A 25,966-nucleotide genomic window follows, 5' to 3' on the forward strand; every position below is an offset into this window, starting at 1 on the left:
TGTGGAATCACAGTCTAGGCAGTGAAAGCCATCATGCATGGCAGCCCCAGTGTGGCAGCCCATGTCAAAGCTCTGCATCTCTGTGTGAGCCTGGAGCACGTACGCAGCAATGCACATGTGCCCGAGGCGACCTAGCTGCAGAGCCACGCGTGAAATGCCTGTGGAAAAGGGGATTTGCAGGGAGCTGCTGGTCTCTGCTTTTCCTTTCTGGAGCAGCAACTGCACTAGCATGTTGATTTTTACAAGTACCTTACATTTGGAAGCAGCTTCCTCTTGAGCAGCTAAGCGTGGGGGGAAATCACAAAATGCTCAAATCCATCTTGAAAACAAGTGGAAGCAGCAAAGCAGAATTTTAAGCCGGAGTCTAGTATGAACTGTGATGTGCCAGGCAAACACTTCACTCACTAACTTGTGTGTGAAAACTCGTATCCTCATTTCAATATATCCAGGGGTAGCCTGACTATATTCCCTGTGCATAACAAAAACAGCAGACTAGGGCTGAGTCAGTAATTCACATTACAGAATAAAGCTTTAATCAATCAAATGGAGAAATCAATAGTGTAGTGAACAATCCTGATGGTTAATGCTGCATAGGATTTAACAGTTCTGTTCTCAGTTTTTCCACACACCTTTTTGGGTTTTTAGAATTTGAAAACTCATTTTCTAGCAGGAACTGAAAGATTTCAGAGCACGGAAGGGGCTGTTGAGGATTTCAGCTGACACTTGAGAAAGGCTCAAAAATGTTATTAGACTATGGAAACAGCAAACTAAAAGAGATTCTTCTAGACCACCTGGCAGTAAAATGACAAAACCTGAAGTCAGTCTTAACACCTCATCCAGAATACAATGAGGTCATCCAGCTCTGTCCCAGCTACCACCTCAGGCTGCCTGCAGTCTGGGGAAGGCAACTGATCCACATTCCACACTCCACACTCCAGCAGGTTTCTCAAACAGTACATTTTTACAGTGGCCATCCCAGCTCCAGAGCAAACTCCTCGGGTGAGGAAGCACACAGGTCACCTTCTGTCCATGGTCTCTCCACAAGGCACTATGTTCTGGAGAGAAAGGAAAGCTGCTGTATGATCCAGACTAAGGATGTCACCCTGTCCTCCAGCTTTGAGCTGCAGTCTTTTTGGTGTGATACACCTCTGCAAACAGAACTTCCCCCTCCTTCCCTCCTTCATCCCTCTCAAACCCAATGCTCTAGAGCATGTAACTCCCAAACCAGAAGAAGAAATAATTTATTCTCCACACAAGGGACCTCTTGGATACTTCGGCTGAGATCCAGTTTGCCATAACACTTTTGGCCTTGCCTGAATTGTTCTTGCACCTTTGAAACACGCAAGAACCCCAGGTGAGACAGGTGGATAGGTAAGCTCATCCATTAAATCCCATGACCTTTCTGGAGGGGCCTTTAAGGCAATGTTTAGAACTATTTCGGAGATGAGAAAACCACAAACACCTTAATAATGTGACTGAGTTTATTCTGTGTTAGTGCCCAAGAACTCAGCCCAGGGTGGGGACTCTGAATCCAAGCATACAGGGCACCAGTGATAACAGTTCCTCAGTAATTACCTTCTTCAGAAAGGAAAGGGAAGTGCAAGAGGACCTCATTCCTTACCACAAGCACATGTGTCACCTGGTTCCCTCCAGAACCCTCCCTCTAGCAGAAATTGCACTGCTGCTGTCAGTGTTGAGATCATACCCTCCCCTTTAACACACTCTGGAGAACAGCTCTGTGTGCACACAAGAAATGATGGAGAGATACATCAGGCTGGTGCCATTCACTTTAGCGGCTGGTGGCCATCAGCATTGTTCTGATGTTCTCCATGCACCCTCAGGCACTGCTTTCCTCTTTTTCCTCCCATTTCTGGCAAGAGGAATCTATTTACTTGCCCATTGCTGGGTTGCAAATTTTTCTGGTGTGGGTTTTGGACACACAGCCCTTTTCTTTCTTTGTAATTTCCTTTCCAGTGCACATATGGCATGGGAGGAGGCCTGGCTGACAGAAGCAGGATACTCCACAACAGAGACCAGCATGCTGCTTGGGCTCACTCTCCTCCTCAGAGGAGTCACTCAGTTTTGTCACCAGTATTTCTAAATCCCAACCATACAAAGTCCTTTTTTTCTCCCCCTGCCGAGGGCAAACATAGTTAAAAACATACACTGAGGTCCTAAGAAGAAAAGCAATTAACTGCTAATAACTGCGGCAACCCTGAGGTAAAGGACAAGGGCAGCCTCTGCCACTCCCACCCCAGAGAGGGCCACACACAGAGCAAGGGCATTAGGGCATTTCATACTCCCCTGAGCTATCGCAGTTACGATCGGCATATTCAGCAGACAATGGAATAAGCCATTCCTGCTCTAGCTGGCTCTGCCTTGCCAGAGAAATAGCTCCTAGCTATTCCATTTTCCAAGCACCAGTGGATTTCAACATCCTTTAAACACCAGGAATTACCTCCCCCTCTCTCCAGTTGGTAGTGGCATTAGCATAGATCCTGTTATGCTTCAAATAACTCACAGATTCCTTTTTTTTTCTTAGCAAAATGACTGCAAATTTATTCACAAAGTTACCCAATTTCACCTGGCACAAGTACCAAACAAAACGTACCCATGCTTTCAGGTGCAGCACTGTGTGGTGAAGAAACACAGGAGGCAAGATGACACCGTATCTCCATGGAAAAAGGATTTACTGCACAGCAGAAATGCCAGGGCACTGATGCAGGAGTGCAAGCAGAGCTCTCCCAAGTCTCTCAAATTGCCCTGACAATGATGTGCCTGTTGCACTCTGCCCGAGGTCCTCTCCTTTGATAAAGCCAAGTATCAGCTCTGAAAGGGGGGGGGCCAAGGACAGAAGAGTGACGCCAAATAGAGAACGTGACCTTCAGTAGAAGTTTTAGAGGTTCTGTGGCACCCAGACACTCAGCTGGAGATGATTGCAAAAATAAATGGGTAGAGCGTCTAGTCATGCTGGCCAGCGCTCAGGAGGCTACAGAAAGGCTGAACTGAGTTTCTGGCTAATCAGAACGCCATGTAAACAAGGTGCTTGCCCACAATGACAGGGTCCCGAAAAGCAGCAGGCCAGATGTGGAGCACTGTCCCAGCTGGTGGTCTGAATGTAAGTTTCTCTGTTAATCTTGATCACGGCCCATTTTGCCAGTCAGCCTCCGACGCTGAGTCTTAGTGGTTCGCCCTGTGCTGGACTTCTGGATTTTTTTACGTGAACCTTGCCCACGTTGGCATCTCTTTCCTTTTGTCTTTTTCCGGCTATGCATGTGCAGCGTGGCAGTAAGAGAACAGATTCTGTGCAGGGCAGAAAGAGAAAAATGTTTGGGGACTAAAGCCTGCAGAAGCAAAGCGACACCACAACAATAGTTGGAGAGCTCTGTGTGGCCCAGCAGGAATGGATACCAGACATGTCAAGTTCCAGAGGGACTCTAAGCTACGCAGGAAACCTGCAAGTCTCTCTGCGTGGTAACAACAAAAATTAATGTTGCGAGCATTGTGCTGCCTAGACCCCACAGAGTTAAAGTAAGTCTCCACACCCTCAAAGCAGTTGTAAAACCTGGACATTGAAAAACGTGGAGAACGCCTGAGCTTTCAGCTCTAGGAGCACCTGACCTTCTAGCCTAGAGACAAGCTCTGCACGCTGCGGAATGCGCCGCGATGAAGGACCAGGTAAGAGGCGAGAACGAAGCCCCCCCTCGTCCCTCTCCTCCCGCGCGGCCACCGGAGCGGCAGGAGCGGAGCGCGCTCCGCCAGCGCCCCCTGCCGGGCCCGCACCGCACCCTCCTGCGGCTGCGCATCCCGGAACCCAACATTCCCATCAGCTTCCAGAGCTTCCAGAGCCCAACAGCAAAGGGCTGTACGTACTTTTCAGACAGTAAGGGGTTTCTGGACTTCTTGGGCATTGTTCTCACTGGCTTGTTCACCACCTCTTCCCCTTTCTCTTCTTCAGATCCACCAGTTCTTCCCTTAAAAAGAGAGCGCTTTTGTGACTCTGGTGTTTCCAGGCCTTCTTGGTTTCATCCTGCTTTGTGAAATAACTAGTCACAGATGAAATTTTTTTAATTCTGCACACCCCTCGCTGTCCAAGTTCCTACTGCAGTCATGCAGAAAGGCAACAACCAGAGATGTCCTACAGTAATCCACTCCAAGATCCAAAAACTTCAGCATGATCTTAATGGCCAAGAGACTGAAGTTTAAACTCGAATGAACAAAAGATCTTGGCTTTTGCTTAAATTACCATCAAGACCTCTTTGGATTTTCAGATTAGATGACCTTACAAATATAAGCACAGCCAATACCCAAGAGCCTCTATGAAACAAATACAAGATTTTAGTTACAATGTATTTTGAGAATAAAAGTGACCACAACCAGAACTGAATGGTTTTCTTATTTGTGGTCCAAGCACAAGATTATGGAGACAGAAATGCCTCCTCATGCTAATAGTAATATTTATGAACAGGACACAGGAAAGAAGTCAAGGACAGACCATGCAGCAAAGTCTGAAATCTTGGTGTTTGTCTTGTATCAGCTTTTAAAGTATTTCACTGTTGCCACCCAGTCCAGTACCACTTTTCCTTTAACTAGGGCCAGTCAGGACTAGAAAACGATTCCAGGGAGGTTTGGAGTGAGCTATTCACACAGGACATTTCCTCCTCTTTAGAGGTAAAATTTAAATTGTGGAAAAATAAAAAAGTTTCCCTTTCCATCCCTGTTCCCAGCCAGCTTCAAGGCCTTGGATATACTCAGGAACCACCAGCCCTACCTCATCAGCCCGAGGAGTGTGTACAGCTCATACAGAGAGATAGCAAGAGGCTTTACCACAGGGTTGGTCAGTCCCAGCTGGCGTGCCCCCGAGAGGTCCAGGTCACTGATGGTGGTCACTGTTACAATGTGGTTTGGGTGGTCGATGTTCACAGACTCTGTCCTCGATGTCACCAAGTGCTCCAATTCATCAGCCTCCTCTGGAAACACAAGAAATCCTGCACTGCAAAGTGCCCAGCTTTTCACGAGATAAACTCGCTTGTCCCTGATGCACCATACTGGGCAGGGGTGATGCCCGGGCTTGGCATGCAGGGATAAAGTGCGGAGGGGCTTGGCACTGCAAGCCTGGAGGGCAAGCTCCTTCTCCCCCCTGAGGGGACCTGGTGACACCTTGGAGATGTCCTCCTGCTCCCTCCCTTCTGTACAACCCTCATGATTCCCGGGACAGAGTGCTGCGGGGGTCACTGCTCAGATTCCTGCCCAGCTTGTCTGGGGGACACGACAGGACCGAGCAGCTGTTGTGGGGACAGCGTGCGGGCAGCCCTGCCCCAGCTCTCAACACCCGGTCAAGGCTATCGGACCACGGGCGCCCACCTCCCTCCCCACAGAGGGCCCAACACGTACCGAGCGCCTCCTCCCTCTCGCTCAGCATCTTCAGATACTCCTGGTGGCGCTGAGGAATGGAAACAGGTCATGCGGCGCCTCTGCCCGCCCCTCCTGCCCCGCTCACTGCCCATCCTGGCGAGGGGGGACACAAGACCCTTCCCTCACCTCCTCTTTCATTTTCCTCTGCTCTTCCTTCAGCTTCCGTTTGATCTCCTCCAGCGCCGCCTTCCTCCGCTCCACCTTCCGCTTGTGGAAGCCGGTCAGGTACTCCCTACCGCCGGCAACGCAGAACCGCTCGGCTTTTAGCGACCCGGAGATGCCTTCCTTCCCCCGCCTCCCGCCCTGGGGCCCGCCTCACCTCCGCCGCTCCTCGTCGAAAGTCACCACCAGCCGCCCCTCGCGGCCGCCCGGACCCTTCTTGTTCTTCTTGCGGCCCATGGCGATCCCGCGTTGCTGCCTCTGCCGCCCGCCCCTTCCGCCGGAACGCCGGCACTTCTGTCCGCCGCCCCCGGTCCGGGCGGGACGGAGCGGCCAACGCCGCCGGCCTCGCAGGAGGCTGTTCTCGGCCCAGCGCCCAGCCTGGGGTGGACGGGGTTTGCTTCAAACATGGGAGCCTCCGGCTACACTCCTCTTCAGCTTCCTCCCTGCAAAAGATTCTGTGACCCTACCTTGTGCGGAGAGCACATGGCAATGTAGCGCCAGATCTCACAGCCCGAGAATCGTTCTGAGTGTTTTGCATTTACATCTCTTTAATAAATGTCACTCTTGTGAGTAGTTAACATCTGCAGCTTTTCAACTTAGCATTCTTCAATAGAGCTCTGAGTTTATTTCAAGCTATTATTGTTTCTTGGTGTTAGCAGAGCATGTGCTACTCCTCTTTTTCGGGGAAGGCAATTGAGGAGATGGGTCTTGGCTCTGATGCTGTGTTCAAGTCGCAGCATCTGACTGGACAGCCATGATTTCTGTACTGGTGGAGAGAGGTACTGGCATGAGCTGGTGGGAGCATCAAGACTGCCGTGTTCTGATGACTCAGAGTGACATTGGCTGAGCTCCGTTATTGTTCCCCTGTTCTTGCCTTTAAAATAGGTGTAATGCCTGCATGGTAGCCAGCTGACTTTGGTGGAAGCTTCTGAAGTTTTGTGGGGGCAGCCAAAGCCAGCCCCCCCAGCCCACAGAGCATGACAAGTCCTGACAGGAGTCACGTCACAGCCTGGCAGTCATTTGTCCACAGCCAGCTTTCCTTTATCAGCTTGCTTGCTGCTTGTGCTCTTTTCCTGGCCTGTCCTTTCACCAGCAGAAATGCGGAAAAACCAGTTCTGTGGTTAATTGCTGCACTTCCCTCCACGCCCATGGGGCAGGTCTCCTCCTCCTCATCACTCCTCACGCACAGTCTGGGTGCACTTCAGCCTCCAGCCTCTTTGCCCCAGACTGTGCTCAGCCGGCTCAGGTGCACCGATAGGCCTCTGTGCCCTTTTCATTAACCTTAACCTTAGGCTTCTCTTGCCTTTCTCTTTTCCCTCTGCCAGAGCTTGTCTCTCTGGTGGCTCCTTCTCTCCTGGATAACGTAGTGGGTTGGCCTGCAGGTGTATAGGGTGCAGGCAGCTGCCCTCCTGGTCCTGCCTGGAGGTACACCATTCCGAGGTGATGGCTGGAGGAAACGAGCGGAGCATGAAGGCCCTGAAGGAAGTGTGGAAAAGAGCAGAGAACTCTTTGTGTGCAGACTGTGGGAAGCCAGGTAAGTCCCCGAAGGATGCTGGAGGAAGAGTTGGAAGCAGGGAGCTGGGGCTGATCTCTAGCAGCCACTTAGTGCTGGCTACGTGGATTGCACAGGAGCCTGGGGTGGAGAGAAAGGGGAGCCATCGCTCTGGGTATTCATTGCTTCTCCCTGGAGGTGGGTTGGCAAGGGAGGAGGAGGAGGGAGAAGATGCTGCCATAGCATTGGTGGGAAGGACAGGGAATGGGAGTGCTAGGGACTCCAGAGCTGCAGCACCGTGGGTTGTAGTCATGTCAGATCTCAAATGCAAATCAAGGTCATGCCCAGCCAGGACCTGACAGGAAAGCTCTCAGTGAAATCCTAACTTCTCCAGAAAGAAGGCGTGATTCAGGAGGGCATTGTCTCCTCCATGACTCAGCTCTGAACTGACAACCTGCCACAGTTGCCTAGGAAATTTCATTTACTGAAGGGCTTGCCCTCTCAGAAGGGTACCCAGTTTGGGGTCCTACAAGTGCTGCTAAAAACACCCATCATACACTTCCAAAAGAAGTGTACCGCCCAAACCAAATTAAGACTGGGCAAATTAGTACCATTTTGCTCTATTTAATTATTCCAGGAGAGTTTTAGATTCAAGGTTGTTTTACACTTCCTGAGCTAAACACTGTTAGGGGTTTGCTGTGATGCACTAAACAACTCCTGGAGTATTTTCCCAGAGGTGGTTTCATTTTTGCCTGGGTGATCCTTTACAAAAAGGGAGTTCACGGAGCACTTTGGGGTTTTTCAAGATATAGGTCATTAAAAATTCAGTCAAAGTGATTGGAAAGGGGAATGAGGGACTAATAGCTGTGTTTTTTCCTGACTGCCATCCATGCCTTGGGTGTTAATTACTCAGCTTGGATGAAACCCTGGTCACCAGCTCCATTTCTCAGGACTACATTCTTAGGTGAGGCATATCTCTCAGGGATATTCACCACTTCTAGTGATACCCTTTTCCATATTCTCAGATCCTGACTGGGCATCCTCTACTTTGGGTGTCTTTATATGCCTCAGCTGTTCAGGAATTCACCGCAACATCCCCAGCATCAGCAAAGTCAAATCCCTGAAGATGGACTACTGGGATGATGCTCAGGTGCAGGTGAGATCTTTATCCCCGTGCAGATGGCAGGTGGTTTGGACTAGGCCATACACTCAGTGGCCGGGCAAAATTAGTCCTTTGACCTCACCGAGTTGGAATGTAATCTGGTTTAATCAATCTCTTTTCTACTCGTGATAATCAGGGATAACTCCCCACAACCCACTAGGAGAAGGAAGGATACGCTTGCATTATGTGTCTCCTCATGTCCTGTTACTCTATGGCAAATGCCAAGCTCTTGCAATGTATCTTACTAAAGTTTAGGGTCTTTGTTGCTTCAGATTATTTGTTTTCCACTGGCCAAGACCATCCAGCCTCAATGTCTCCTCTTGATTTCAGCAGTCCAAGACGAAAACCTTGGGCTATTTCATTCTTCAAGAAAAGTTTCCAGATATAATATGATCTCTTGAGAAAAATGGCACTTAGGAGAACTTGACTTCTCCCTGTTACAGCCCCCTCAACTCTTCAGAGGACTGAAAATATTTTCTGGATACCCAAAGAAAATAATCTGCATCTTGTTGCTCTTTGGAAGAGGTTGGAATGTCCTTCCAGATGGCATTGCAGAGCTATTGTTGAACTCTCCAGGAGTTGTGGGGCATGGCAACAAATCCACTGAATGTGCGTGCACCCAGCCTTACGGAAGTGACATTTATGGCACTCTGTTGATTTAGGTGCAATCACTGAAATGTCTGAGAGTAGATGAGACCTTTGAGACCCACCTTCCTGCAGACAGACTGCTGGGATGTTGCAATGGAGGGGAAGGAGAATGCTCCATTAGAGTTTGATGTGCATCTAGCTCTGTAGTGGGTCAGGAAAGAAAAGGTCCAGCATGAGTCTGCATCAAAGGCAAGGCACTAACTCTCTGTCTAACTCTGCAGTTTCTGGCCAAGCATGGGAATGCTGTGACTAAAGCCGTATATGAAGCTCACATCCCTATTTACTATTACCAGCCAACCTACAATGACTGCCAGTAAGTTGCTGCATACAGAAGAAAAGGGGGAAGGGCAATTCTCTGTTCCTCTAATTCCTCTAGCTTGTTTCTGAGCTACCTGTCACCTCTCTCCATAGAGTGCTGAGAGAACAGTGGATACGGGCAAAATATGAACGCAAAGAATTTACTGAGCCGGGAAAACAGCTGCCATATTCTGACGGTAAGAGCAGAACACAGCATCAAAACATCCTGCTTGTTGCCTTTGCTGAAAACTTCTGAGCATCATGAGGTGTCAGTGTGGCAAATCCCACAAGTACTCCTGAGAACCCAACTGGTACTTACAGGGCTTAGTTTTGGGGTTGTTAAATTGTGGACAACATAGACTGGCACTGCCACAGGTAGCTTAAAAGTCTGCTGTCACCAGGTGGCATTTTTCAAAGGTATTTGATGTCTTGGCGGAGACAGACATTTAGAATAAGGAATATCTGTCCTGCTGCATGCCACCTCTTCTAACTATGGCAGTTGCCCTTGAAGTGGCACTGCCAGTCCTGTGACAAAGGGCATTGGAGCCCAAGAGCCTGCAGAGCCAAGTGGGAAGAGTTCTGGTCCCACACCAGAGCCTGCATGGGCCAGGACTCTAGTGCTCACAGGCGACAGCTCTCACACTGTCAGAGGTAGCAGTGAGAGCAGGACTAGGAGGTGGGAAGAATCTGGGAATGTCTTTTGGTGAGTGCTTATCTGCACGGCAAATATGGGAATGGAACACCACCATCTTTAGTTGTAAGTCAGAGGTGAAACATCTGAAGTGTTTATTCTCAGCAATAGTCCATCATGTTCTTTGTCTCAGAGGGGTGGCTGGGCCCCAGGCTGCATGCAGCTCTCTGATGCCTACCATGCCTGTGGGGGAATGCATTATAAGTGGATTTTCTGCTCCAAGGGGTGAAGGAAGGCATCCTTTGGAAGCGAGGTCGAGACAATGGGCAGTTCCTACCCCGCAAGTTCCTCTTGTCTGAGAGAGAGGGATGTCTGAAGTATTTCACCAAGCAGGATGTGAGTATGGTGGTCAACTCCCACCTCAGTGTGTACTCCACCCAGAGCAGCGGGGTCACAGAGATGTTCTGATTTCCTACGCATGTTTCTGAGATTGTCTTGCTCATCCCAGCTCAGGGATGATATCAAAACATGTCACTGAGGAGAAGGGTCCCCTTCCCCTTCCTACTGTTAGAGTGACTTCTCCTCATGCTTTCCCTTTGTGCTTCCCTCACTACTGAGAAAAAGACTGATCTTTCACTTTGCTCTTATCCATTTGCCTGGATGTGTAATCCTGCACCATTCCTGGAACCAACCTCACCCCACTGTGGGCCAAGTTAGCAAAAACCTTTTCTCTGGTTGGTTTTGAGGAGGGCTACTTTTCTGCTCATTTGTCTCTCTGAAATGTGTGGGACAAGAGCTAAAATACTGTCACAAGGGAGGAATGGCTAAGGGTAGGGAGAAGCAGGACATGCCATCCAGAGGAACCTGGACAAGCTCCAGAAGAGGGCTGATATGAACCTCAGAAGGTTTAAAAAGGCCAGGTACAAGGTTCTCCACCTGCATCAGGCCTCTGACCCTGCGTTACCCGACTTAGTCAATAGCTCAGGTCTCTTTCCCTCTAGGATTGCTCATGCGTGATCAATGCCTTTCTGTTTTCAGGCCAAAGAACCCAAAATCAATGTTAAAATAGATGTCATCAATGCCACATTCCAGCCAGAGAAGATTGGGAACCCCAATGGCCTGCAGATCACCTATCTCAAAGACAACAAGACCCGGAATATATTTGTCTATCATGAAAGTGGCAAGGTATCTGGTTTTAGTGTCGAGCACTGCAAAGCCATTGAGGTGCTTTGAGGAGCTGCTGATATTAAATAGGATAAAGCATGGGTAGGATGGAGTGTGTGAATGTGAGTTGCTGTGGGTAATACGGTGAGGGTTCTGGCTCTGTGTTTGTGTATCTGTGAGAGAGTTTTGCTGCAGGGAGCAGGGCAGGAGCATTGGCTGAGCTGGTTTGTGTGGGAGGAGCTCTATAGAAGATGCGCTGCATGTGCATGTGGGGAATGGGGCAGCCATGCTGGCTGCATGCATGTGAGGGAGATGCTGCAGAGGGACAGCTTACTGTAGTTAACACAGGGCTGGGTGCAGCTGGGTGAATTTAGATGTCCCACTGTTGCTCTGGCTAAGCTTTCTGTCCTGTCCTCTTCCATCCTCAGGAGGTAGTGGACTGGTTCAATGCCATCCGCTCTGTGCAGTTCCATTACCTGAAGGTAGCATTTCCCATTGCCAGTGATAATGAGGTAAGGCAGCACTGGAGAGCCGTCCTCAGGCTCCCACTGCTTCTATGATAAAAGAGCTCATAGTTACTGTTACAACCCCAGGTAGAAATTGCAGGGTAAAGATGGAGAGATGAGAAGGTGTTTTTAAAAGGGCCTGTGGTGGTCAGAAAACAGCTGCTCTCTGCTGTTCCTGGGCATTTTGGAGGCAGAAGTGATGCCTGGCTAGGCAGTTTGGGAAATATAAATTTAGAAGGTGACTAAATAAGGGGAATTGAAGGTTGCGGGAGAGAAATGAATAGCAAAGAGGCACAGCTCAGTGAATGTTTCTCTTGCCATTTTGTCAGATTAAAAATCGTTTGACCAGAAACTTCTTGAAGGAGGGATACATGGAGAAGACTGGTCCCAAGGTGAGCTGCTATAGTAGGAAAAAATCTAACGGAGCCTTCCACAGCACCCCTGGATTTCCCTACTTCAATGTTTTTACTCCTGCTGTTTCCTCATTCCCCCCTGACTCTTTAGACACCCACGGGAACAGTGTGTGTGCACCAAGGGAGGGGAGAATAAAAGGAAGGGGAAGGACACATGTGAAAGTAGATGAAGCCAGAGTCCCTGCTTTCTCCCAGAGCTACAGAACTCTGCATGTGTCTGTGTGTGCATGACCTTACAGGTATTTAGTGTCCAGATTTCTCCTGTCTCAACTCTGGGGTCCTTCATCAAAGTTCAGGAGCTGGGGACAGCAGCTGAGACTGAATAACCCGATACTGACCCCCATTCTCAGCTCAGAAAGGGAGAGGAGGAGGTTGCTGTTGAGGCAGGGGCTTGCTTCAAGTGCTCGGGATGAGTTTGGGGTATCCATTCGCACTGCTCGCAGCAGAGGGCACTGCCGCCTCACGCGTCACCTCTTCCCTTCACAGCAGAGAGAGGCTTTTAAGAAGCGCTGGTTCACTCTGGATCACCGCAGGCTCATGTACTTCAAGGATCCTTTGGTGAGAGTTAGATGTGACCGCCGGGCAACTGCAGGCAGCGGTGCTGAGGGCAGGGTCGAAGTGCAAACAGAGTCTGTGCTCTGCAGTAAGGGTGGCTTGCAGATTTCCCAGCTGCAATGAATGGACTCCAGGTTTTCCCCTTTCCATCCCTTTTCGTTCGTTAGTGCTTTCTGTGTTTGTTTCACTGCCTGCAAACAATGGGAACAGGGAGGGCAGCAGTGTAAAGGTGGTGATGGGAGGGTGACACAGAGAGATGTAAGCAGCAGTTCTGCTCTCAGACCTCTTGAGATTCACGTGTTATTTTCCCCTTTTCACTATGGCCTTTGAGTACGGACCCACTGCTCCTCTGAATCCCCTGACCACCTCCAGAACCTTTTGCTGCTACATCCCTGGTCCTCACGCACTCTCCTTCTGTCCTTAGGTGCACTCTAATGATTCTCTTTTACTTCTGGGATTCCGTAAATCACTGTCTTTCCCTCCTGATATGCAGGACGCATTTGCTAAGGGTGAGGTATTTGTGGGCAGTGGAGAGAATGGATATAGCGTCCAAAAGGGATTGCCTTCAGGGACACAGGGCAACTTCTCTTGGCACTATGGCATCACCATTGTCACCCCTGACCGGGAATACCTCTTCACCTGCGAGACAGAGACTGACCAGCTGGATTGGATCAGAGCCTTCACTAGTGTCATCAACCAGGCCATGACACCACAGGAATACGCAAGTAAGTGGCTGGATGCTATTTTCTTCCCCTCCTGCCACTCCCATTCAGGGTATTGCCCTAATGCACCACCTTTTTTCTTCACTACAGTTGAAGCCTACTTCAAGTTTAAATCCTAGGAAGCCATGCAGGAATCTCGCTATGACTCAACTCTGCCTGGTCCTATTGGGTGGCTGTCAGGACAGGAGAGGAGATTGACATCAGAGAAACACAGTGCTCTTGGAGCACCCTTTGAAGCACTTTTGCCCCCACAGAACATCCACTTTGTTTTGAGGGCCCGATTAAGCTGCTTCTTTTCAAGTGCAAGATTTTGTGCGTCTGAATCCTCAGTACAACCTGTCCCTGTTAAATTGCTCTGATCTGACTGGATGCTGACAGGTCTTGCCTGTCAGTCAGGCCTTGAAAACCTTGGCACTTACTACGTTGGGCATGGGACCTAGCATCACTCCTGCATGAAACTGCAGACAGCCACCTGACACAAGAGAACAGCTGCCTGGCGCCAGCCAGGCACCCCAGCAGGTTACAGGGGCTGCTGGACTAAAAGAGCCTGTTCCTTTACAAGAAACATCATACCTGCTGGTGACAGAGATGTGAAACATCTGGATATTTGATCAGTTAGTGGTTGAGAAAGGTCACTTAAAATATGTAATCTAACAGCCAAATGTGAGGCCTGTTTCCTTCTGCCATGTGTGGGCTTGAAAGCTTCTTCAGACAACATTTGTGTGCAGACCTTCCAACAAATGCTTCAGAGAAGGTTAAGAGATTGTCTCAAAAATATTGTGGATGTACATTTGGGTGCATGTGGATAATGCGTGTGCACACATGTAACAAAAAATGATGGAGGTGGAATACTGCCCTAGGGAAGATACTCTGAGGGATATTCATGCCACTGAAGATCAACTGCCAAACTTGAGTCTACTAAAGCAATGGAGAGAGGCTGGGTCTTGCAGAGAGGAGCTGATAATGTGTATAGAGTTCAGAATCTGCTGTCTCTACTAGAGCCTAGGGCTGATGCCTGAATATAGTAATACATGGATCTCTGCTCTCTCATTCTCTGTATGTCAAAGGCCCGGCACTTTCATTCTGACCTGCACGTTGCATATGTTTATCTTGTATATCACACATACATATCATTGTATGCAGTAGTATAACGGGAAGTCTGTATGTTCATGTTCTACTATTAAGAGTTAGCCTAAAACACTAAATTAACCCATGATTCATCTCTTAAACCTCATCTCTTAAAGCTCTCTTGGGAGAGCTGTGTTTCACATGATGGAAGGAGTAGCTGAGTTCTGCTGGTAACTGTAGTATCTGATGTGTTTGCACTTTTACACAGGCAGTGTGAGAGAAGGTATCTCATGTGTTATGGGGAGCTAACTGGAATTAATAAGACAACCAGCATTTTAATTAGCTCCTAAAGAAATAAATAAAAAATCCCATTGTAATTTATCTTAACTTCCTAAACTAGCTGACCTGTTAACTGCTGAGGTATGAGGTTGTTTCTTGGAAAAAAGCACGGACGATCAAACAAAAAGCCATAGCTGTTCATTGTATTTCCTGGGGCATGTGGATTGTGATTATGCCCATTAGAGCCAAATGGGCATAATCACAGTGCCCCTCTGCTTCTCTGGGGACCCCACTCTGTGCCAAGATCACCACAATCTGTTGGGAGCATCGACTTCCTGGATGAGAAGAAGCATCACTCACCCTGCTACCATGGTGCGATGGAAATATACACCTAAAAGTATATTTTCACTGCATTTTGCTGATCTCTTCCAGTTTGGAGCATGATTTTCCTGAAAACCAAGGGTCTGTGCAATGCACAGTGAGGGGAGTACTGATGGGATGCCTCCTCCTCCTGTTTGTTGCTGAATTACCACGCTGGACATGAACAGAGACATCTGACAGCCACAATGAAGCTAATACACTGATGATGCAAAAGAGTGTAGCTGGAGTGGCCTGAAAACCCTGAACTAACAGCAGACTACATGTAGTATGGCACATCTGTCTCTGCTCCACAAATCCTGTCCCACCGTGTCTTCCTTGAGACAGCGAGGCTCACATGTGAGCGAGGAGGAGGCAGGGTAGCATCGGGCATGAGTGTCATGTGATGATGTTTCGCTAGAAGGCGGCGGTGCCTACATAATGGTTTCTGCTCCCTGCCCTGAGGTGAGACAGCTTCCCAGAGCTTCGAGGGAGGGGGTGGGGAAGCAGCTTAGAGAAGAGGGATGGTCTTTGTGGAGAGGAAGAAAAGACCGAGTCTAAAATATCCAGTCCTTTGAGTCCTTAGGAGCTTGCTGCTGACTTTAGAGCAAAGGTGGGAAAGGGCCAGGACAGAAAATGTGAGATGTCCTACCATCTGGGGGGGGGCAGCTTGCAAACTGGGGGCTACATCCACAACACCCAAACCTCAAAGGGCCCTGAAGTCCTTGAAGGGAGCGGGGGACAGGTTCTTGCAGTCTGGCTTGGCGAGGGAGTGTTGTGTGGCTGCTCCCTGCCTATTGCAATTCCAGGGCTGGCCCCCTTCTAAAGCCACACATGAAGTTTTCCAGTCTCCTTGCTGTATTATAGAGTCTCGTCTTTCAGTTTTCTCCTGTCTCAAATGAGGACAACTGTACAAGGAGAAATGGGAAAAAGAAAGGGAAACAAGAACAGGAAGGAAGACGGAGCAGGAAAAAGGTGCAGGACGATACAGGGGAAGAAAGCATGTCTGCTGCTGGAAAGAGGAGGGAGCCAGTGGGGCTTCTCAGCTAGTGGCTAAAAGCCCAGTATAAATTGGAATCTATTCACACCGGTGTGTGAAGCTGTGAGTCAGGCACATTCCTCCATGCAGTGGTCAAGACAGCTCTCAGGGGGTTGGTTAAGTGGGGCAGGACCCACCTCTCCAAAGTCTGTCTGAGCTGAACTGACACAGACTTGGGAGCAGAAATCTACTTGTTCATCCACTGTTTCTGTGGATGCAGCAAACTTTGGAGAAGCAACAAAGGATGAGCTAGTGAAGAAAAGAGACATTTCCTCCTGGCTGGCAGAGGTTATCTTGCACATATTGGTATTGAAAGAAAAGGCAGTGTCCCTTTTCTTGGCTCTTTATGGTTGAGGAAAACAACTGGACAGAGCTTGTGATGGACCACATCAGCAAAATGGACTGGGCAGCTGGAGGTGAGGAATAGACTTCTCTGGAGCACCCTGTCTATGTCTGATGAACTCTCCCCATTCTTCCCTTGGCTGCTTTGCTGTTAAGGATAGATGTCTGCCGTAGAGCGAGGGTGGAAAGCAGGAGGAAGGAACAGCTCTCTGAGAACTTCATTTGCTCTTGCTCAACTTACCCAAAGATGTCTTACAACCCTTCTCTGATCAGCCCAAATCCTAGTGAGGATCCCAAGGGTGGCAGTTTCTTGGAGGAAAGCAGTGGTAGGGGTGATGACAGGAATGTCCTGGGAGGGGACAGCCTGGTCACAAGGCTGCTGGGCGCGATGCTGCTGGTCATGTGCCTCACTGGGGTGGTGGGGAACATCTACACAGTGGCAGTGGCCTCTGGCAGGGTGGCAGGCTGCTCAGCAGACTCCTTGGGAGTCTACATGATCAACCTGGCCCTGGCTGACCTCCTGTACCTCTCCACCATCCCCTTTGTGGTTTGCACCTACTTTGCCCACGACTGGTTCTTCGGGGATGTGGGTTGCAGGCCTGGACCTCCTTACCATGCATGCGAGCATCTTCCTCCTGGCTGCCATGAGCCTGGAGAGGTGCTGGGCAGTGGCCAAGCCTCTGCGGGCCAGGCGGGCCAGCAACACCTACCGGAAACTGGCCAGCGCCTTCCTCTGGCTCCTCTCGCTCCTGCTCACGGCCCCCATGATGGTGATGACTCGGCTGCGGGAGGAGGACAGCCCCCACAAGCGCATCTGCATCCCCACCTGGACACCGTCAGCTTTCCGGCTCTACCTGACAGTGCTGTTCACCGCCAGCCTCCTGGCACCGGCGCGGTGCTGGGCACCGTCTGTGCCCGCCTGGCCCGGGCGCACCGGTGCTCGGCCTGCGGCCTGGGGCAGCCGGGGCCGGCCGGGCCCCTGCGCGGCGGCTCCTCCTCAGGATCTCTGCCGTCATGGTGGCCTACTGGGCCTGCTTCCTCCCCTTGTGGGCCTGGCAGCTGGCCGGGCTGTACCAGGGAGAGGGGCTGGGCGCCGGCCCCACTGCCCAGGCCTACCTTAACTTTGGTGTCACCTGCCTGGCCTATGGCAACAGCTGTGTCAGCCCTTTCCTCTACACCCTGTTTGCCAGCGGCTGCCGCTGGTCCCGTGGCCGCACTGGGACGGGCGTGGTGCCTGCAGCACCCTCTCAGCAGGCTGTGGGAAGCCACAGCGTCCCCCTGGCTTTCAGGTGATTGTCGGGGTCTGTGAGGGAAAGCGAGGGGTGAACGGGCTGGGAACATCTGACCTTTGGCTGGGGTCATGTTGAGAAATCAAAGCGTGTCACCTTCCATGCCAGCATACAGTGTCTTCCATCAATGTTGTTGCAGTGCTTTCCCCTTTGCATGGCTGCTCATCCTGCTCAGCTGGGCAGGGAGAGTGCTTGTCTCAGGGATCCTGACTCCATCCTCAGATCCTTCAGCCCTCACACACCAGCCTGTACCTTGCACAAGGCTGGGGAGTGGGTGGAAGGGAGCAGTCAGCTTCGATATGTCTAAATTATATCTGGGAAACCTTTGCCACCCCTCATCTCCTTGCTAGCAACAGGCCAAGCCATAACAAAGTCAGGACAACAGTGAGTCATAAATTTCACAAGAACGGTGAGTCACTTCAAGAAACAGCCACGCTAGCAGGAGACCTCACTAAAGTTCATACTCATGTGGTAAAGCTACTACTGAGCCTTCTTCAAGAAACTGTCACAAAAAATTCTTAGAAGAATCTAAAGAAAGATTGCCAAGTGCAATTAAGAGGCATTGCAAGATTCCCCTGTAGTACAGGCAAGGGAGTCCAGTACATTTGCTCAGGTTTCAAGAGCAGCCCAGCAGAGGAAGCTGCAAGGAGAGAGCTCTCCTCTGTGTGCATCACGACAGTTCATGGTAACCCTCACCAGCACCATGGCCCAGCTGTGGTTGAGGGAAATACCCAGTTCTCTGGCCTACCAGGTGTACCCCAGTCTGCCAGGCTGTGTCAACACCTCCGTGTAAACTGAGCCAGGTCTCTTGCCTTGAGACCATCTAGCCTAGCATGGCTCATTTCCATACTGCTGAACCTCTTTTCTCCAGAAGGGACGGCTTCATCCTTATCACCCCATGGGAAGAGTCCCCAAGCTATGCTGTCCCCCTGCCGTGCCTATGTACAGGGTGGCTATGTGATCATCCATAGCAGATGGGCTTTGGGCAACACAGGAGTTCAAGCAAGATCCAGCTGCAGGGCCTCAAGTTGCTTGTACACCCCAAATGTTCCTACCTTTCAGCTAAGCTCTCATCTTATCTCTCTTCCTCCTCAGACCCACAATTCCTAGCAGCCCAGCCTCTCTCTGCATGGGTACCTAGGACACAGGACACCTGGCAGGGCTTCATGAATTATGAAATAATTCAGGTATGGCTGCTGTAGGGGAAAGTCCCTGTTCTCCAGCTGCTCTGCAACTGCTTAATGTGAGGAATTAGCCCAGCCAGGCCTGCAGGGAATCCTGTAGTACATCAGATTGTTAGTGCTTTGTGTTGCTTGTGGCCAAGCCTTTCACCCCAGACCAGCCTGGTAACTGCTGTCCACTGTGGGTGGGGGAGATCCCACCTTCCCTATACCCACCAGGCACAGCATGCTCAACAGCAGCACCACGGCAGTATTAGATTGAGAGAGTCCCTGAGGCAGCTTTGCAGTAACATCAAACACGCCTGACTGCCTCAGACTCCTCAGAGTTTATCTTCAGTTTAGACTGAGAAGTGCTCAGGTCCATTTAGGCCAAGTAAAACAGGAACAAAATCATAGTGCACACATCCTTAGCATCCCACACTCCCGCTGGACATTGCTGCCTCCCTCAGCTCTGGATGGAACAGACAGTACAAGGGGCAGAATAAAACCAGACACCTCCACATTACTGCCCTCGTGTGCCAAAGCACAACACTTTGTGTTCCTGCAGTTACTGCAAGAAAGGATTTGGATGAGGAACACTCTATATGCTCTGCCACACCCAGCAAGGCAACTTTTCTACTGTCTCCATACAGCAGTGAGAGGTCCCAAGCAGATATAGGAGTAGGACTAGCCTCTACAGGAGGCTGCAGCCAAAACTAGCACAGTTGAGGACTTTCTCCTCACTCCATGCCCCACTAGGCTCACCTAGCACAGCTACTCAGTGCCACCTGATGTCAGCTGTGGGTGCTTATTTTAGGTAGAGTTAATTGATTCAAGCAGTGTAAGGTGTCTGTCTAGACCTCAACAGCTGGTGACCTCGCTTGAGGGACACTTTTAATCTCTCCCCAGTGACAATTAGCCCCAATGCCTCCTCCTGCAACTCTCCTTGGACTTCTAACCTTCTGTCTTCCCAGGCTTTTAACCTTCATCCTCTTCTCCATCCATGACTCTCAAGGACCAAGGCTGGGACAATTGCATCCACTTATGGTACTCAGGCAAAACTGGCTACCCCTATCCACCCGCTCCCAGCAAGGTGCCCAAGCCATGAGGACTCACAATATTAAACAGATTAGATTTTGAGACTTAGTACACCAAAACTTATTTATTGGTTGCTTTATCTATATCTTTGAGATGGAGGTGTCAGAAGTTGTTATTCCCAGCTGAGGGACTGGAGTGTGAAGTCCCCTTGTGTATCGAAGTAGTCAAAGACAGGGAGGTTAAGCCGGTTAGGGAACGTGAACTGGTGGCCTGGCACGTGGACTGTTACATCATTTTGGTTGACACTAAAAGTGATCTGCAAGGCAAATGGAAGAGTTAGAGAAAGTTTCCTCAAGCCTCTCTCCTCTGCAGCACTGCTGTGTCACCCTCTGCTTCACAGGATGAACAAGCTCAGTAGAATAACCCGTTCATCAACAGCAGGAGTGTTATTCTGGTCTCCCAAGAGATGCCCATTCCTGCTCTGTTCAATAGTAACAGCTTTGAGCCAGATAGAGCTTGCACATTTGATTCCCACCCTCCAACAGTGCCAAGCAGGAGAAGCCAGCCACCTCCTGTACAGACAGCCCTGGGACAGCCCTTGCAGCAGTGTGCACTGTGCCAAACACCCTCCCTTCACCAGAGCATGTACAGAGAGAATATATATATGTGTGCATATATACATATAAAATATATATATATATAAATATATGCATGCCTCACCTCTGCTGTGCCTCCTTTCTGGAAAGGAAAGACAGTCTCCCTGTGCTCTGTACCCCACTCTTCCACCTTCTTTGAGTTGCACACGATGGTGTTCACATCACCATGAGCATCAAAACGGGGATTGAAGTGAAGTCCGAGGAGGGTAGCATCCTTGCCCAGATTCATCACAAAGCTGCAGAGAGAGGGAAAAACAAAACAAAACAAAACACACACACACACACACAAAAAAAACAAAAACAAACCATCAAACCCAGACATCAATACAGCTAAAAAAAACCAAAGCCAAAATCAATACTATGGTAGCATATTTCTCATTCTCATTACTGTGAGCATCCATGGGTCTGTTTCTTCAAGCCCAGCTGAGGGCAGCCTAAGAGAAAGCCTTTGCTATATTACACAGCTTCCCTAAAAAGATGGTGCTGTGGCAGTAAGGGACACTTTCCTGAGGTGACAGGCTCCAGAATGCTACCCTGGAAGAGACACCTCTTGGTTTCCTCAAAGCTTTTAACAAGAGAATGGTTCAGTAGACAGTGGCCTGAACAGAGTTGTTATACACCCAAACCGACTTCCAATGAGTCAGTTGCTTTCCATAGGTTTCTTTTCGGTCCTGAACAGTTAGCTAGTGCTGCATCCTGCCTGACAGCCACTGCCTTCTCCCCATCCTGCAGGCAGCTGAAATAATAACCATGTCATTAGCTATCCCAAAGTATCTGCAACAGCAGTGGGAGGAAGTTTCCTAGCCTAGCGTCCACCTTGCCTTCAGGCCTCTTACCCAGATGAGAAGAGGCATATTATTTGGCAAGAGAAAGCCTGGGAGGCTTCACTCAGACAGTATCAAACTTCAAAGGCACTGGGAAGAGCTGGGACATGTCTCCTGGAACACTGCTAGTTCTGGTACAGCAGCTACAGGCTCCACCTTACCTGCCAAGGGGCCCTCCCAGCCACAGACCTGCACAAAATGGGGCTGGGGGCTGCTGCAGAGCCTTCGCTGGGAAACCCAGCCACCCCGATCCCTGCACATTTGGGGTACTTTTCCACTTAAGCCCGCCTGCCTGCTCACGGCCTTTCTTCCTTCTTTTCCCACCACCATGTGAGAAGCAAATCCACTGGGGCACCATAAATGTCCCTACTCCTGGCCACCTTCGTGCAGGGGAGAGGATGTGGTGGAGCAGATGGTCTCAAACCAAATCTCAGTATAGACACAGCTTCCATTTCCTTTGCCCCGCACCAGAGAGGATGTGGTGACTGCCAGCGTGTGCAGCTGGAGCTTCACATCTGTTTTGGCTTAGCCCCCTGGCAGTACGGTGTCTGCAATGTGCATTAGGTGATGACTCACTGGAAGCACTGCTGGTGTTAACCCCTTCTCCTCTTCTACCCAAGGGACAGAGTCCTTTTGCTACCACCTTTTGCAGACCCCTCCGCGCGGTGCCTTGGCTGTGCCTGGCCAGCACAGCACAACTCACCTCTTGGCATTTGGTGCAATTTTCCCCTTGACAGTGAGACGTTGGCCAGGCTTGAGACCCAAGTTGGTGCACACTGGTCCCTGGGGAACGTAGAAGCAGAGATGTTAGCTCAGAACCTACCGGCTCACTTGTTCTGACTTGGCAGCTTTCCCTGCTGCCTTTCAAGACATGCTTTGCTTTGGACCCATGGAGAAACAGGGAAGCTCCCTTGACCTAAGGATCCATTGCAGCAAGGATATCCCAGAGAAGTTACCCCAATCAGATTGTACATTAGACTGGAGCTTAATTTCTTAATCTTTCTCCTGTTGCTCTCATCAACATATCTGTATTTCACAGCAGTGAAGTGTAAGTACCTGCACACTCCAGTCACATCCACCCCACCCCAACCCAAACACATCCGTGTGCCTTGTGGGTTCTCATGTCATCCCACCCAAGTCTGTTTGGGATGGAGACTCTACTCCCTTCTCCTAGTTCATGCTTGAACTGCAAGTCTTGTCCCGGTCCAAGGATTCAGACACCTTGCTTCCCATCTTCTAACTGCTTGAGCTTTTTTTTTAATGTAGGCTCAGTATTTGCAAGAACATTCTTCTGCTCCACAGAGACACCTGCCCCCCAGCTTCTCTCTAGGAGGACCAAAATATCCTGGCAAACCCATGTGTACTCATTTTTCATCACAGCAGAGCCAAGACCTCAAGAATACAAGAATACTGAAAATCTTTTCCTATCCCACCCTAAAAAGCTTGTTCTTGGGACCATCCCTGCTTAATCACCCACTGCCTAATGAAAGACAAATTAATCAAAGAAGTGCAATCTCTCTTCTAACACAAGCATCTCCCTAGCAGTAACAGAATAGTTAGGGCTGGAGAGGATCTTGGAGATCAAGTCCAACCCCCCTGTTAAAGCAGGTTCACTTAGAGCAGGTTGCAGTGTCATGTCTAGGTGGCTTTTGAATACCTCCTGAGCAGCAGACTCCACAACCTCTCTGGGCAGCCTGTTCCAGGGCTCTGTCACCCTCACAGTGAGGAAGTTTTTCCTCATATTGAGCTCCCTGTGTTTCAGTTTGTGCCTCTTGCCCCTTCCCCTGTTGCTGGGCAGCTCTGTAAAGAGTCTGGCCCCATACTTTTGATACCTGCTCTTAAGATAACCTCCTTAACCTCTTAAGGTATTTGAATGTAGTCCTTGACATTCACAGAACACTTCTGTAAGGCACATTCCTTCCAAGAAAGAGAAGAATAACAATTCAATGACTCATGAAAACTTCAGCCAGAAAGCAAGCGGTGGGGCTGCTCAGAGAAGATGCTCAGACAGCAATAAATGTTACTGCAGCAGCTTCTCCAGAGAAGGGCTGCAGTAAAACAGGTTACTCCAGCTTAGGACTCAACCCGGCAAGGATCCCCACACATACTGCCCCAAAGGGATCCTACAGGAAAAAAGAACCACTGCTGCCAGAACACAAAACAGCAGCCACCCCTCTGCAGTGGATGCAGCAGGGATCGTCCCTCACCAGCAGCAGGCACCCAGCTCTACCCGACCCTCTAACCCTGGGACTGATGTGCAGGCTGGCACAAGCACCCGCACACCCAGCCAGCAGTCACTCAGCACAGCCCCACCGGCAGTGAAGGAGGCCCATCCCTTTCTCTACTCACGCAAGACATGGTGCTGCTCTGCAGGGTGATGCTCCTCTCCGCTGAGGCGCAAGGGTCCCAGGCAAGTAGCTCCGGGAGCCCCTCCCTTGCCTTTAAATAGATGGAGAGCTGAGTTGCCACAGCCCTTCTCCACCCCCTGCACCAATGGGGAAAGGTGCCAGGGGTTGGTTTTGGGAGGAGGGAGGGTCTATTAGACAGAGCTGCCTCCTCCCACACTCACCCAGCCTCCTCTCCAGGATGCTGAAAACAGCCCTTCCAAGCAGGCTGCGGGCCGCTCCAGGAGGAGATCCAACTCTGTGTGGCCATGAATCCAATGGAAAATAGTTTTACAATGAACGTTTTATTATCCAAGGCTTTTATCCCACATGGAAAATGGTCATATGCATCGAAACTTGGCGGGAAGGGTCTGTGGTGAGGGCGGGGCTCTTGAGCTCTCGTTAAATCAGGAGTAGAAAAAATGTCGCTGAGCGCACGTAGTGCCTCAGAAGCTCTGTGTGGTCCAGGTGAAACCCCAGTAACAGAGGAGTGAAACTGCATCCGGGGTCACCAACTTCACTATGAATCCTCTCTGGCTCCAGAGGCTGCCCAGCTGCTGACTGAGCCTTTACCACCCACTTTTGTAGGTATGGGAACCAAAGGAAGAAAAAGAGTCCTTTTTCTACAGAACCCACAGGCACCCTCAGAACTGTATTGTTCATCTTGGCTGCAGGGCAGAGGAAGCCAGGAGGAAGCTGCCTTGGAAAGTTGGGAAGAAGTTTTCTGGGAAAGCCAGATAATTCCAGCTGTGCCTGGCTCTTGCTTCTACCCTGAACACATCTAGGGGCCTGAGGAAGAAGAGAATGGGGCAAACTCCTTCTATCTCAATAAGCCATAGGATCTATATGTCTTTTATCTGCCTCTGTGTTCTCTTTGTGGCGAGTATGATTCACTGGGTGAAAGGATCCCTTTGGAAAAAGTTACCCAATTACTACATGGCTCAACTGTAATTACACTGAAAGAGGAGGGAAAAATTCAGGCAGCGTGCCAAGCTTGTGGCTTAGAGCTCTTCTTGTCTTGCATATTTGTCTAAATCACAAGACGCTCTGTGATTTCCTTAAGAGGCCCAGAACTGAAACTCTCTGAAACAATTTTTTCTTCCATGACTGTGAGGCCCATCAGTTCCCCCTTGGCTGAGGATATGAGAGTCCCCAGCCCTAACACCCCCTGTGGCCCCTGAGGATGGCACTAGTGAGTATTTCCAGCTGATGCCATCAATGCCAGCAGAGGTAGTAGGGAGACCCTCTTGCCTGCCTGCTGGGGAGGGCAGCAACAGACTCCAGACTTCACCCAGGTTGCTGATCACTCCATGACACAAGAGGGCTATAATAAAGGCCAAAGTGGTCTTCTCTGCTCTGACATGCCTGCTCCCCCTTTCTCCTCCTGGTCACTTGCCTCGGGGTTCTGCTCTTGAGCCTGACTTAGGGATCATGTGGTGCAGGATGAGAAGCGCTCCATACGAGGAGGAGAAACAGTAAATAGAGTCAGCTTCCCTCTGCTTGGGATGTGTGTGTTATTAAATCAATTCCTTTCAAATCCAAGATTTTGTGAGTCTGAACTCCAAGCAGCTCTTCAAGTACCTGAGCAGCTGCTGGAGCTGTGGTCTAGGGGGCTGGACTGGTAGGGACTCTTGAATGGGAAAGGGAAATGTGTAAATATTTGCTCTCTTGGAGATTGAGGTGGAGGGGCCATTAAAAGCTGTGGGGAAGGTTCTGTGTTTTCTGCAGCATTTCTGGCATCTGGGCACCATGACCAAGCCTTAGGAGCCACCAGCTCCTTGAGTTATGTCTGTCCAGGGATGTTCCTCCAAATGCTCCTGGGGAGATTAGAGACCAGCTGATGGCTAAGAGATGATAGTGAAGGAGGGGCTACCATTCCAGAGAAGTTGCTGAAAGGTCTATTCACATCAAGGAAAATCAGGTTTTGGGCTTGAGTCTACCTCCAGCAGTCTGTATTTGTCTGATAGGAGTCCAGGTGTCTCCACTGGCTTTCATGAAACCTTGAATTAAAAGGCATTAGCACAACAGGCTAATACCACAGACAAGGGGGCCATGGGGCGTTCCATTGCCTGCAGGCCATGGGCCACCTCCATCAGGACAATGTCACATCTGCCTTCCTACCTCTGGATTGGAGACATCACGATGAGGTGACAAACTCTAAAGCTCCAGCCTCAGCACCCTCACAAGGGATGGCTGAACTGAGGGGAGGAAAGGTCCCTGCTCACCCTGGTGTCACACCAGGCAGGGATGGTGTCCCCAGGTGTGCTGACACCTGCTCCACCACACTGGAGACACAGAGGTGCTTGCCTGTGATTTTCAGGAGCAGTGTGGTGTAGGAAGAGCCGCTGTTGGTTGAGAAGGAC

The 25,966-nt window shown here is 50.0% G+C and overlaps 4 protein-coding genes across 6 annotated transcripts; 2 read left to right on the top strand and 2 right to left on the bottom strand.

Annotated features, from left to right (window-relative positions):
* Positions 1–626: 626 nt before the first annotated feature.
* NOL12 (nucleolar protein 12) lies at positions 627–5,847 on the bottom strand. 2 transcript variants are annotated; one of them, XR_009207760.1, is made up of 7 exons: positions 5,735–5,845; positions 5,542–5,647; positions 5,395–5,443; positions 4,828–4,970; positions 3,874–3,974; positions 2,612–3,303; positions 627–1,055 (listed from the first exon to the last, which is right to left on the bottom strand). XR_009207760.1 is itself a non-coding variant. In XM_040062192.1 (6 exons), exons 1-6 carry the CDS (start codon positions 5,812–5,814, stop codon positions 3,132–3,134), a joined length of 651 nt encoding a protein of 216 aa, XP_039918126.1. In that variant the 5' UTR covers positions 5,815–5,847; the 3' UTR covers positions 2,539–3,131. The 2 variants fall into 2 exon arrangements, 1 of the variants encoding a protein (XP_039918126.1); XM_040062192.1 differs by lacking the exon at positions 627–1,055 and having other exon boundaries at positions 2,539–3,303; positions 5,735–5,847.
* Positions 5,848–5,889: 42 nt separating this feature from the next.
* Positions 5,890–14,812, top strand: LOC120751745 (arf-GAP with dual PH domain-containing protein 1-like). Of its 2 annotated transcripts, none has more exons than XM_040062069.2 (12): positions 5,890–6,143; positions 6,960–7,111; positions 8,095–8,225; positions 9,101–9,192; positions 9,291–9,373; positions 10,091–10,203; positions 10,846–10,992; positions 11,400–11,483; positions 11,807–11,869; positions 12,377–12,448; positions 12,939–13,170; positions 13,258–14,812. In XM_040062069.2, the coding sequence occupies exons 1-12, from the start codon at positions 6,133–6,135 to the stop codon at positions 13,284–13,286; spliced, it is 1,209 nt and encodes a 402-aa protein (XP_039918003.1). In that variant the 5' UTR covers positions 5,890–6,132; the 3' UTR covers positions 13,287–14,812. The 2 variants fall into 2 exon arrangements, with proteins under 2 accessions (XP_039918003.1, XP_039918002.1); XM_040062068.2 differs by having other exon boundaries at positions 5,896–6,143; positions 6,903–7,111.
* Positions 14,813–16,499: 1,687 nt separating this feature from the next.
* Positions 16,500–17,578, top strand: LOC120752198 (urotensin-2 receptor-like). Its single transcript, XM_040062935.1, is given in 4 exon segments — positions 16,500–16,849; positions 16,851–17,140; positions 17,143–17,214; positions 17,217–17,578. Coding segments are annotated over 4 exon segments (1,074 nt in total).
* Positions 17,579–19,858: 2,280 nt separating this feature from the next.
* On the bottom strand, positions 19,859–23,713 carry LGALS1 (galectin 1). The gene is made up of 4 exons (XM_040062521.2): positions 23,569–23,713; positions 21,923–22,002; positions 20,460–20,631; positions 19,859–20,055 (listed from the first exon to the last, which is right to left on the bottom strand). The coding sequence occupies exons 1-4, from the start codon at positions 23,575–23,577 to the stop codon at positions 19,912–19,914; spliced, it is 405 nt and encodes a 134-aa protein (XP_039918455.1). The 5' UTR covers positions 23,578–23,713; the 3' UTR covers positions 19,859–19,911.
* Positions 23,714–25,966: the final 2,253 nt, after the last annotated feature.

The sequence above is a fragment of the Hirundo rustica genome, chromosome 4 (genome assembly GCF_015227805.2).
Source record: "Hirundo rustica isolate bHirRus1 chromosome 4, bHirRus1.pri.v3, whole genome shotgun sequence".
NCBI classification, from domain to species: Eukaryota; Metazoa; Chordata; class Aves; order Passeriformes; family Hirundinidae; genus Hirundo; species Hirundo rustica.